Below are 13,183 nucleotides of genomic sequence, written 5' to 3'. Positions count from 1 at the left end.
GGATAATAATGATGAACTGATGTTCTAAACAACATATCTTCACAGATGTAACACCGCCGTTCAGTGTGGCAGGGTTCCGAAAGTCGGTATTTAGGTGTAGTGAGAGTCAACTCTATGACTCCTGGCGTCTACCCTGATTCTTGTGCCCTGCCACTGCTTGGGGAGCACCATTAGGGTAGAGGTCACGTTTAGATTTGTATGTGTAGATGCAAAGTGATGTTGTACAACACGTACCAGGTAGGGTAATCTTGCACAATATATATATAGGAATGCGAGTACAGTAGCACACCCTGGGGGTGAACTTATAGAAACCCTTAATGTCCTCGCTGTAATAATTGTAAATGGTTTGAAAAGATGTGTGAGTTGCTGGCCAGGAGTGGGATGATTTCCCTCGTGTGAAGTAATGTAGACAAACCGCTGTAGCAATATAGGTAAACATGTTTGTGTGTGAGCATTGTCCGCCGTGCTGGAATGTCCATGAGCTGCTTTATAGATGCTGGGTGTGAGTCTTCGTGGCTCACCGCCACCCATTCTGCTGAAGCGTAGGTTTGCACATTATTATGAGTGTATTCCAGTCGGGCGCGGGTGTATTTCCAGAGCACGGCAAACCGATTTATGGATCTTGAATTTGTGTGACTCCTGGTGACCCCTTATAGACCCCTCGCTATACAAACAATCAAGGACCCTATAAACACACCCTTCACTGGGGGGCACCTGCTGAAAGTAAAGGGGGGGGGGGGCGAGGGAGGTACAGAGGGCTAAACAGAAAGCAGCCTTCTCACCCGAGTGCCTGTGAGAGAGGTATTTTAAGGAATAGTTAAGGCTGCTTCGGGCCGGGTCAGGCTTTGATTGATGAAGTCACTTGAGAAGTCTTGTGTCATTTTTAGAAGAACCCAAAGCTGTTACCAGGGAGCTCTGGAGTGCGTGCTTTTAAGGGACATTTATACAAATGTTTGCACCAGAAACAGTCTGATTGTGTATTAATAATATATATGTATTTGAGACGACTTCTGTGATCTCAAACATGAAATGTTTTAACACACTTTGCACAGCCTAATACTGCGCCTAATACTATTTTACGTTTACAGCGTGCGGTATGTCACAGGGTGCGACTTTGCAGCACTATAAGGGCACAGGTCACTCTTCCCAAGTACATGGCAGGATTCACAGCTGTGACTCTGTGGTTGCACACAGATATCCACAGGGGTCACACTCCTCCCAGGGTACGACCTCGTAGTCAGTGCACTGGTATCTGTACAGTGACGGGTGCGTGTCAAGTGTGTAGGGTGGCAGTGGCAGTGCGCAGTGGGGGTGTACATTAACGCATTCATGATGGACAGGTGCATGCAGAGTGCAGGGGCATTCCCCGAGGTGGCTTGGATCCCTCTCAGTGCACAGTGCGTGTGTGTACATTAACGGATTCATGACGGACAGCTGCATGCACATTTCAGGGGTCGTTTCTCTGGGTCGCGTGGTTTCCGGTCCGGGCCCTGTTTGTGTACAGTGACGGGTGCATGCGGAGTGCAGCGGCCTTCCCTGAGGTGGCTTGGTTTCCCGTCAGTGCACAGAGTGTATACAGTGACGGTCCGGATGCATGCACGGTGCGTGGCTCGCTCCCCTGCACATTTTATGCCCACCACTTTCAAATGTCACCAGCCGCCCCTGCTGAATTGTGAACGACCAGCTCCCGATCCTCTCTGAACATTGGGATTCTGCTGGATTGGATCTTGGGGTGTTCCCTGCCTGGAATTTGCCCAAGTTCTGGGAAGATTTAGCCTCGTGCCCAGACTCCCCTGCTATGGGGGTGGGAGATTGGGTGGTAGGAGCCCACGCTTTAGGGGTGACCCCCCTTGTGCCGTACGACTAGGCATACTTTCATAGGATCAGGCAGCTGGATTGCTTATATGTGATATTTTGCCCTTGTAATCAACCCACAAACAGCATTTTTCTAAAGTCTTTGTGTTTTCAAATCTATTTGAACAAGGAGCGCAAATGGATAGGGGTTCCACCACTACGCAAGATGAAGCTTGGGAGAGAAGTCATGCCTACTTGGAGAATTGGAGTAAGGAACATCTGGCTGAATTTTGTGATGAGCTCTTCAGAGGAGGTGCCAAGCATTAGGAAGTACACCTTTGAGGCACTGTTATCTGGATACAGGCGCACGTAGTGTGGCACTGCTGCTTAGTACAAATACAGTGGTGGTGGACCTTTTACAATGAGACATGAAAAGTTTTGATGCCTAAGAAATTTAGGTTTGACAGTGTAGAATTAGACGTCTTTGCTGATAGAAACCCAAAAACCTACGGATTACATTTCTCTGACGTCCCTGAAAACTTGAGACGAAGCCACGCTATTGATGCAGACAGGTTGGTCAATGCCTCTTGATATCAATTCTTTATTCAATTTTCAATGGTATTGTTTACAGAGTGCACGAAGTAGATATACATCCATTACATCAATCTACCCACTTACGAACAAAAACAAGCATATATCTTCGTAACCCTGTAAAGGTAATCTCTTGCATTGAGATACAGGGGCGTTATCGTAGCATGAGGGTCAACAAACACTGCACATGGGCCAATGCTTCTTGGATTGTTAGTATGGTAGATAGTGACGGTGCTTGTTTATATCTACCATGTTCAGCACCTCTGAGGATTGAAGTTTTTAAGCTTGACTCTTCCCTCAAGCAAGTCTTCTGGCCAGGGCCGGACTGAGAAAGCAAACCAGCCCTGGTAATTAAGTCACACCGGCCTCAGGGGTGGAGGTGGGAGTGCTGGTCGGAAACACAGCTGCTGCTTTTGATACAGGGGGCCCATATTGCAGCACTGCTGCCCATATTGCAGCACTGCTGCAAAATTGGCCCACAGTAACAAACTACCCCCACAGGTCCAAAACCGGCCCCCACCCATTCAACCCACCAGGGAAATGCCCGGTGCCTGCTGCGGCCAGTCTGGCCCTGCTTCTGACCTGCCTCTGCCTCTTTGAACAGCTGGAAATGGACTTTGAGGGAGCTGAACATAAGCTTCTGAACCTCTACAGGGAGGGCAGGGGAAGGCAAGGGGTTGTCCGACGCAGATGCTGGCGAGCGGGATCCATGCCAGATTTCCAGGAAAACTACTGACTATGCAAATTAGTTCTATTTAGATTTTGTGTTTGTAAATGTATCTTTTGTTGATATTCTAATAAATCTAGTACGCTAGCAGCCTCGCTTGAACTGGCTAACAATGTCCGCTCTCTCATGCTTGCCCTGCCAATCGCTTACTTACAAGGCTGGCATGAAATAGCTTTACACGGGCAACATTTCACAAAGTGACAGAGCTGACATTCACAGCTTGGTCCCCACTGGGCAGTCACTTTGCATGTACAAGAGCACTATTGTGTACTTGCAGACAATCACGTGGTATGCAGTCCAGAGCAGTGTTGTGTGAACAGTCATCAAGTTTGGTCACTAAAACAACACAACCCCGAATTAAAGTAAGTAGTGTTTTGTTAAACTTTATAAAGCACACTTGTGCAAATAGTTATATACTGAGGAACCGTAGAATAGTCTTGTTAGTACTCATGTAAGCTTTCAGAAAACATAGACCATCAGTGCACTCGCTTAGCAGACAGCCACAGGTCTTTCTTGTGCAGGCAGACACAAATACTAGTCCCAAGTTGTGTGATTTACCGAGAGTACCTAGATCCAGTGGAATAAAGAGCGAGAATAACCTATATTGATTTCGGAATAAAAGGTGCATACCTTGTATATCTTCATTTGAGTTTAGGTTGGCAATGTTGGGTTTCTTGTTGGGCTGATAAATGATGGGAGTGATAGGTTTTCTCTCCGCCTATGTCCTTAGAAATAACTTTGTGGCTGAAGAGGACAAGCAGTATTGGTTCTGAGTGGTAGCAGCCACGGCCTGTGCAGGTAAGAGCAGTGGGGAGGTAGTTCCTGGGGGGGGGGGGGGGGGAATATCAACAGACTACAACGAGGGAAAATAAGTTATTTATTTAATTTTCCATCGTGGGCGTCTGTCGAATCGCCCCCCAACCCAGCCCCACCGCCCTCCGCTCTTACCTGCACGGGCTGCGGCTGAGTGGTAGAACATCTAGCGAGGGAGGAGCGGGACCGCATATGATAAGGTACAGTTAGTCGTGTCAAATGAAGGTCTGCGTGAGTGGTGCAGATTAACCAGCGTCGGTGCTTGGGAGCTGCATTCTTGTCTCTTGGTGTTTTACCTCTTATATTCTCTGATGGGCTTGGTTCTGACAACAGCTCGGCAAGGCGAGAGAAGCAGCACCATATTTTAGTAGATTTGGCACTGCTCTGTCCCTCCCTTTCACACCACCCAAAGCAGTGCATCAAAACATATTGAATCTACCCCTTCTTTTCTGTATGCTTAAAAGAAAAAAATTGTGTGGTGTCTGGTTCGCTTGTGTAGCACTTTAATGTCCTTGGGCCGAGTTCATTCATTTAAAAAGTGCACAACAAGGATGTGGCCGGAGACAAAACAAATGAAATGGAAATGTACACATGAGATGCATACTCAGGGCTGCGATTTATACTTTAAAATACCACAAAGCACTGATTAGTGGACAATGCCAATCATGGAGTGCACCTCACTTTGGAAAAAAACATAAAAATTACAGATTTTTTGCTGGGCACCAGCGCGGCTGTACCACTGGAAATGTGGCGTTCATTGCCCGTTAACAGAATGGAAAATTCAAGGTGTCTCTGGGATTAGGTTTTTAAAATGGTAGAAACAAACAATGCAGCCAACATTAGGTTTGCCCTTTTAAATTAATCACCCAAATAGAGAGCAGTGCTTTAGTCTCAAGTTGCATAGTGCACTCCTCTCGTCTGCACTAGTGTTGGGAGTCCTCTGAGCAGCCAACCCGTAGAGCGTCTGGAACTAATTGCGTCACTTGCTCGCGTTCAATCTCTGCTTGCATCCAAGGAAATGTTGCATCACTCCAAGCGGACCAATAGGGAGACACTCTGCACCCATCACTGACAGAGGAATGGAAGTGTGCATCCTTCAGGTCTTCTTCAGTGCTTCAGGCATCAGAATGAGAAGCAGCCTCAGCCTCACGCACCCAGTAGCGGCTGCTACGGGAAGTAGAGGTGGGCGGGCAGGGTACGGATGTTAAAGAAAAGTGTGGGGGGGGGAAGTATAGTAAAAATCCCTTACCTAGCCGCCGGCTGATTATCCTGCATCCTCCACGTCCACGACGCACGTAGGAACAGGAAGCATTCAGGCTCCCTCCCCTAAGCCAATCACAATGCTGTAATGCAGTGTTGTGATTGGTCTGAGCACGTGATTCGGTGCTCAGATGGGAAAAGGGAGCCAGGGCATGTTCCTCACCAGGCTGTGTACGGTATGCAGCCTGGTGGGGAACATGAAAAGTGTGATTGGCTGATTAGCCGGTGCGAAAAGGCCAGCCAAACAGTCATGCCCCCTTTAGAGTGTTCTCTTCACTCCTCCCCCTGCTCTGCGGCCGGCACAGCCCCGCCCCGCCCCTTTAGAGTGCACAACAATAGTGAAAAATAAAATGATAATAACATTGTTATTATCATTTTATTTTTCTTGTGGGGCGACACTCCTCCGCCTTAGCAGAGGAGCCGTCACTGCATGCACCCACTCCAAACCGACAAATTGCAGATTACAAGGTTCTATCAGGGGCTGCAGGTCGGAGCACTGCACCATAACGTTACCTGGTGTAAAACAATGTTGTACAAAAGTGAACAAAGATAGACTGGATAAATGTGACTCCTACTGTTGTCAAAGTAGAAAGTATGTTTGTCCTGTCTCATCATTGTTAAGTTCTGTGAAACAGTTTCATGTTTTATTTTTTAAACAACACAACATTTATCCTTTGTGAGCCGGCAAACATTTTTATGTTCTACAAATACAGCGAATGTGCGGTCTCTTCGATACCATTTGCTTTTTAACAATGAACAAAGACCACTCATTGGTTGACTTCATTGTCACTCATTTGCTTGCTTCTTATTGGTCGGCTGCCATATGCATCCTTCCTCTTCATGTCCATCCCTACCCAGGAGGATGGATACATTAGTTGTGGCCTTTAAGCCACCCACCGCTATTCCTCTATTGGTCAGTTATTGTGTCAGTCATATTTTCCTTCTGTCCAGTGCAGCATACATATGGCACAATCAGTCGGTCTTCTTCAGACATTTGCTAACTTCACTGTGAGCAATGCCATATTCCCATTTCACAAGGAGTACATCAACAATGTAGTCCCCTTAAATGCCAGGCAGCTGCAGCCCGTGCAGGTAAGAGCGGTGGGGCGGTGGTGCCGGGTGAGGGGGAGGAGGATTTCAACAGACAATGACGAGGGAAAATAAATTATTGATTTAATTTTCCATCGTCCGTCGAAATACCCCACCCCCCAACCAGGCCCCACCACTCTTACCTGCATCTGCCGCGGCTGGTGCCAGGGACCACAAAATGAAAACATGCTATTTTTTAGACCCCAAAAATATTCTTTTTTTTTTTTAGACAATTTTGTTTTTCTCATAGAGGGCCCATGCAGTTCTCCAACAGTAAAGTTTTGCAAAAACCATAACATAACAAGCATTGACTATGCCGAAAGGATGACTCGCACCACACCTATTCGCTTTTCCAATGCTTATTTGGTTTTTTTGGAGGTGATGGAAGGGCCTGTTTCAATGTTCTTTTGTTTAGGTATAACTACAGATAGCTTAAGTTATCTAAGAGACTTCCATTCACCTATACTTAAAAAAAACGTACATATAAAGTGCGTGTGGGCTTTGCGATAGCCCACTGCAGTCATTGGACTTGTCTACATTTTTCATGGCTTGCCATTGCGTGGATGGGCGAAGCATCAAGGCGATGGCATTTTGTGGATGACCACATTATCCCATTTGTGTTCTCTTTAGATGTTGGTGACTGCAGCAGACCTTCTGTTAGTCTGCGGAAGTAGCATTCTGTGCAGGTTGTAATAAAGAGCTGGTGCGTGTTCTTTAATGTATTTTCTGACATGATGACATAATTGTTTGTGTCTTTTTTGTGTGTATGAATTTCTTCCTGTTTGTCTTTATGACAGGCTAAGAATTCTCACTAATTACCCCTGCATGTTCTTTTGTTTTACTTTGTCCTTATAAATGTTGGGAGGGAGTACACACCCCTAGCACCCACAGACCCTAGTAAGATAGACTCTATCCTAAACTGTGGTAAACAAGAAGTCATGGGTCCGGAGTCACCTCTTCCGTAAGTACTAAGGGGCAGATTTATGAGGCCCGTTGCGCCATCGGAATGTCACTTTTTGTGACGTTCCGTGGCGCAGAAGCCTGCGTGATATTTATCAGGCAGCACTGAGCCACTTTTTTTGGCTTAATGCTGCCTCATAAATATCAGTCCCTTTAACGCAGTGTTCTGCGTTGAAGGGGCGTGCAATGGGTGTTGCTGGGGGCGTTCCCAGCAACACCCATGGCCTTTTGACACTGCCCCAGATTTACGAGAAATCGTGAATCTGAGGCAGCGCCAAAAGCTTCCGCCTCCCCAAGGGAGGCGTAAGGGAGGCGCAACGGGGAGAAATATCTTTATTTCTCCTCGTTTTTGACCATCCGGTCTGCCGAAAGCAGAACCGGAAGTCTGGAGATTTAATTTTTGGAGAAGAGGGGCTTGAACCCGCCCCTCTTCTCTCCTCTTCTCCATTGGCTGGCCTCTTGAATGCTGGCCAGCCATTGGAGAAGAGGATCGTCTCTCCGATCAGGCCCCGTCCTTTTCGGATTCGGGGGCGTGTTTTTTTCAACAAATCTAATTATCTCCTCCAGCCAATTGCTGGAGGAGAGAAAAGAAAAACACGCCCCCGAATCCGAAAATGACGCGCTTGGCAGCCCACAGACCGATATCCCCTACTTGACAAGGCGGGAGAAGTGCCCTCTCGCAGTGTCCATCTCTAATGGGCTCCTGGGCCAGCGGAGGGCACTCAGGCAGTTTGAATTCCTATGCATAACATTCGCTTAGTCAATTTACCCTCGCCAGTTGTGCTGCTCTTTTGTCAGTGTTTTGGGCCACAGCAAGCCATTGGACAAAGCACACATGTTAATATATTGATCTAGCACTGATTATTTTACCATGTGGACCTTTTCTGTTCGGAAATGTAAATCTTTTAGTAAACGTCACTCCTCCGCCGCGTATTTAAGTGGGAGGCCCGCACTACGCTGGTTAATGATTGGATCGTAAGTGGCTTGCTAAATTCCCAGTGAAGGCTGCTCCTAATTCAGTGAGACAAGGTGTAAAATACTAAAGTAGACTTCTGGTACTTTAAACACACGGTATTCAAACCATTTTCAAATAGTGCCTAAACGCGAACACTGCAGCGAGGGTCTGCCTGCTCCGAGCTCAGTTGCGTATTATGTTCCTACATTGGACTGGAGCCCGCTGCACATCAGCGAGGCCTGTCTCTCCCTCGAGTCTAATGGCTGCGGGGTGTCTGACCTGTAAGGTAGCTGATAATGAGGACGTCAAGTCCAGAGCGTGGACGGAATCCGTCTGATTGAGACCCTTGCTACTCCTGGGACCGGTTTGTAAATCTCGGCACGCCCCCTCCTGTGTGTTGTGATCTCCCACAGCGCTTCCTTGCTCGGGCATCATCCACTTTTAAAAAGCTTTGTTTCTGTGATCAATCCACCTCAGCCGGTCCTGCGACTAAAATCATAGTACCATTGTATTTAATGCAGCAAAGGTGCTTTTTTTGCTATCATTCCTTAAAAGCCAGTGAAAATGAAGATCGTATAAATAATGGTATCCATACACATAAAACTGTTAGCAGCTGCTGTGTGCCATGGCCCTGCCTGGGAGAGAGCAGCCTTCGACTGCCGAAAGAAGGGCCGAGCTTGCACCCATTCAATACCTGGCTTCTCGGCAGAGATTACCAACGCTGCTGGAGAGGATGTGTATTTATCTATCGTTCTTCTAATAGCGCTTCTTGACAGAGTAAGGTTTCGGAGCGCTTTACAGTGTTGGTTATGATGGAAAGGCGAACGAGAAAGGGTGTTTATTTTTTGCAGTTTTTAAATGAAACAAAAAGTGCCACCATGTGGCAAACTGTCATAACAAGCATTTACAATGCAATGGTCTCGGCATTGGTAAAGTTAGAGCTATTGGCATTGCTCATGACATTATTTTTGTTTATGTTTTTGTTTTTAAAACATTTAAAGAAACGGCATTGTCATGAGCAATGCCAATAGCTCTAACTTTAACAATGCCGAGACCGTTGCATTGTAAATGCTTGTTCCTTTTTCTATGTGTGCTGCATTCTGCAGCACCCATACAAAGAGGAAAAACCTCTTGTGATTATTTTTGTACAGAAAGGTTTCCCTTCCTGTACAAAATATTCATTTCCTCAACGCAGGCACCTCGCTGCGTTGGCGCAGGCAGCCCATTGTGCGCCGGCGCAGGGGAAAAGGACAGGAATGCGCCGCATTTTATAGATAAGGCGCATCCCTGCCCGTTTCTTTTGCCGTAGGGAAGCGCAGCAGGAAGGCCTGCTGCGCTTCCCTACGGCAGAACCTCATAAATCTGCCCCAATGTGTCTTGACGTCTTGTGGTGGAATTTAAATTTTTGTCATAGAGATTTTTGCGACGCTCACACTGGTGGCGCTGTTAGAGAACTGCTTGCAGCAAAAAAATACTCAAAACGATGCTGTAACAACTGGCACGCGGCAGCAACAAAGCCGTCTTCACGTGGCAGCGGTGTGCCGGTAAGAGAGGTTCTACTCAGGCACTTAAAGCGAAATCCTCATGAGGGTGAGCTGTGAGGAGGCTGTTGCAAAGTAGCGGTGAGTAGCTGTTACAGGAAACGTGTGTGCAGAAAGATACAGGTTGGAAAGCTCACCGGGAGTTTCCGAATTGTTCTCTGTTGTGTGGTCATCATAACCCGCCCATACACTGTGACAGAGCATTTGTATGCAAGCAGTGTCGGAGCTGTTGTGTGTTCGCAGTGTCCGTGCACTCATGTGCAGGCAATCACAAAGCATTCACACGCGAGGCAGTGAAGCTGCGCGCGCAGTCCCCCACGGAGCTAGTATCGAACACGCAGCCAGCAACAGCGAGGAAGCTGCAGTGAGAGGCAGAGCGGCCGGTCACAGCAGCAAATAGCGGTTTTGTGCACTCAGTCACCGAGCAGTTAGTCAAAACGAAGGCATTCACATAACCTAATTCACAAGGTAGCCAGAAGCCAGTCACTCAAACAACATGGTATTAATCGCTGAGCAGTCGGTAATTAAGCAGAGTAGTTAGAGCCGCGGGGCAGTGGTGCGCAGTCAGTATCAGGCAGTCAAGTGTAGGCAGAGAAAGAGCAGGTGCACAGAAAGGTCCCACCCCCCACTGCCCATCAGCCTGTATCCCCCTCTCCCCCGACCGGCAGGGGCTCTTAGCGCCCGGCGCGCGGCGGGGGCCCCGGGTTAGCTGGCGACCTTGTGCGCGCGTTAATAACTATGGCACGTGGGCATGCATGCCTTGCTGGGACGGGTGGGAACTACAAGTACACTGGCTAAGATGTCAGTTCCGGAGCGGAACATTTGCAATCACTTCAGAGAACTACTTCTATCCAACTCGCTAAATAAATATCACACCTCAGTAAGATAACTTCATTGCTAAATAAGAGCGGTGAGAGCATTCTGGGCAGCCGGAAAATGCAGCCTCCCAGTGTGCTGTGACTGCGCCAACACCCACCCTTCCAATACAGGTGTCACCAGTCAGAGGACCCTGATAACAAGAGGGTGCTTGGCGCACGCGCCCTCACCCCAGATATATATTACTATCATTTAGAGGTCGCACCTGCGACCCCTTGGAGACCCTGGCACTGCCTTTGTGAGCCCTGGCCTCAAGGTGGTAAAATCAGTGCCAATAGCACAGGACCGGCTCCACATTCTTTATTTTCTGCCCCTTTTCCTCTTATTCACCATCAGTGTAATAACAAATTAAGTGGCAGCTGTCGTAAGTAAACATGGCTTTCATTGTGTGTGGTGTGCATGCATGCGGGTGAGAGTGGACTTCTGTGGGGGAGCACGTGTGCATGTGTGAGCAGGTGTCTCCATGTGTGTGTGTGTGTGTGTGAGTGAGAGTCAGTGACAGTGAGTGAGATCGAGGCCCAGATGTACTATTCTTTGATGTAATGCAACGCTGCACCAAAGTTGCTGCACTTATTTGCGTCCAAGTGAGACAGAAAAAATGCACCATATCTGCATTTCTTCTCTCTCCCTGTGGGCTTGTACACTTTTGGCAACCATGCACCAACACACACAAACTTGCACCATAGGGCAAGGGTGTGTGCATTTTCTGAAGCATAGCTTTTGTACTGGAAGCGTTCCCTTTCAGTAAAAAAAGCAATGCTTTGAGGCTTTTCCCACTTTTTGTGTATGTGCTGTACAATGCAGCACACATGCAAAGTTGAAAAAATGAAGAAAAATGAAAACATTTCTCCTCGTTACACCTGCCTCGAGGAGCTGACCCATGGAACTTCTCCTTGACGCAAATTAACAAAAAGCAGCACATAGTGCAATTTTCCGTCACTTTGGGATATTATCCAATGCAAATCAGGATTTGCTTGGATAGTAAATCCCACTCTAGCGCTTTGTGCTGGGTTTGTGTAATAAAAGTGATGCAAACATGGGGTATTCCAACGTAAATTGTGTCACTAATTTTTCCTAGAATGCATTATGTGCAAGTGCATTGCTGCTGGAAAAAAGTGTCTTTGCATCTGCATCTTCACGGGACATCCTTCTAGGAAGAACATTCGCCTTTGTAAAATGAATACTGTAGGCCTGGCTCTGGTTGGGGGTGGGGAATGGGGCATTTGTACTTCACAGACAGCAATTGAAGGAGGCAGTTGGCTCCTGGCCCCAAAAATCAGAGAGCTAATGAATGTGTTTTATGCTACTGCCCATGGGAGAATGTAGAGTTAGTTGGAGGGACCATGAGAATAATAAAAAAAGTCGATCAGATTGTCTTCCTACTGAATAGAGACATTGACTCATATTTTATTTATTTACAGTGCCCTGATTTCGTCAACTGTTTTTTTTTTTGCTAGAGGCATTCCTTTGTCCAACAAAGCCATTGATTTTTGTTTTAACTGCAATGACTTTCAAAAAATTTGTAGGACAGATTTTTTTTTACTTTAGGCGCATAAAAAGACTGCATGCAACTAATAGATTTTAGGTATTGTAAGATGAATTTTAATGTGATTTTTAAACATCTGTTATATGGCACTGGAAAAGCCACGCATTGAATGTGTTACTTTAATTGATGGTGCAGATTATTTGCATAATTTTAATTACTTTCTCTGCACACCCCTCTGCAATGATCAAAATAATCTGGCATTGGAAATTGTCTGTTTCAGAATTCAGTTTCAGTCCATTTGGTCTAAATCCAAATCAATTTTCAGTTGTTTATGAAATCTGATTGGGTTTACCAAAGCCCTGTTTTTTTGATTTTAAATAAAAAGTTATTCATTTTTAGTTTTGGGCTTACTACAATGTGTTTTGCTTCCAAGGGCTTCCAACATGGCGGTGCTGTTTATCCACAAGTCACGGTTTGAGAAGGGACCCTGAACTAACATTCCAAAGTCTTCCTCTTATTGCTGATATTTTGTCTCTCTACAGGTGTTGGCTTCGCCACCAGGCAAGTGGCCAACATGACCAAGCCCACCACCATCATTTGCCTGGATGGGGAAACAATCACAGTGAAGACACAGAGCACTTTCAAGAGCACCGAGGTCAGCTTCCAGCTGGGGCAGGAGTTCGACGAGACCACCGCCGATGACAGGAAAGCTAAGGTGAGTCCATGGGAGAGCAGCATGGAAGGGACAGACTCTGGCTGACGCAAGATCGCAGGCTGATAATGTAGGGATCTGAGGGAGGCAGAGCTATGCCACCAGGTATGGTCATGCTAGAACCAGAGCAAGACTGCATAAACCTGCTGTGTAGCAGTGCAATTCATGCATTAACATTGCCTGAGAGACCAGTAAGAAACACAACATTTTCACTGAATTGACAGTGCAAAAATTGTGTTTTTTCAGAAGTCCACTGTAGCAGATGCTCCTTTTTTTCGCACCGATCAATCAGTGAAACAGTCAGTTTTGCATACCTCAGCAGGAACAACATAGGTGCAAAATTCCATTGCAAATACACATGCAGTGGTGTAGCAAAGGG

At 46.7% G+C, this 13,183-nt stretch overlaps 1 protein-coding gene across 1 annotated transcript in view; it reads left to right on the top strand.

Moving 5' to 3' along the window:
• FABP3 (fatty acid binding protein 3) overlaps positions 1-13,183 on the top strand; it is a 62,084-nt gene that overhangs the window by 25,597 nt on the left and 23,304 nt on the right. The window contains exon 2 of the mRNA XM_085645655.1: positions 12,635-12,807. Coding sequence (XP_085501781.1) covers positions 12,635-12,807 — 173 coding nt within the window. The remainder of the gene's footprint in view (positions 1-12,634; positions 12,808-13,183) is intronic.

The sequence above is a fragment of the Triturus cristatus genome, chromosome 3_1 (assembly GCF_964204655.1).
Source record: "Triturus cristatus chromosome 3_1, aTriCri1.1, whole genome shotgun sequence".
NCBI classification, from domain to species: domain Eukaryota; kingdom Metazoa; phylum Chordata; class Amphibia; order Caudata; family Salamandridae; genus Triturus; species Triturus cristatus.
Note: the sequence above shows the minus strand (reverse complement) of the source record. Positions and strands in the feature narration are given on the sequence as shown.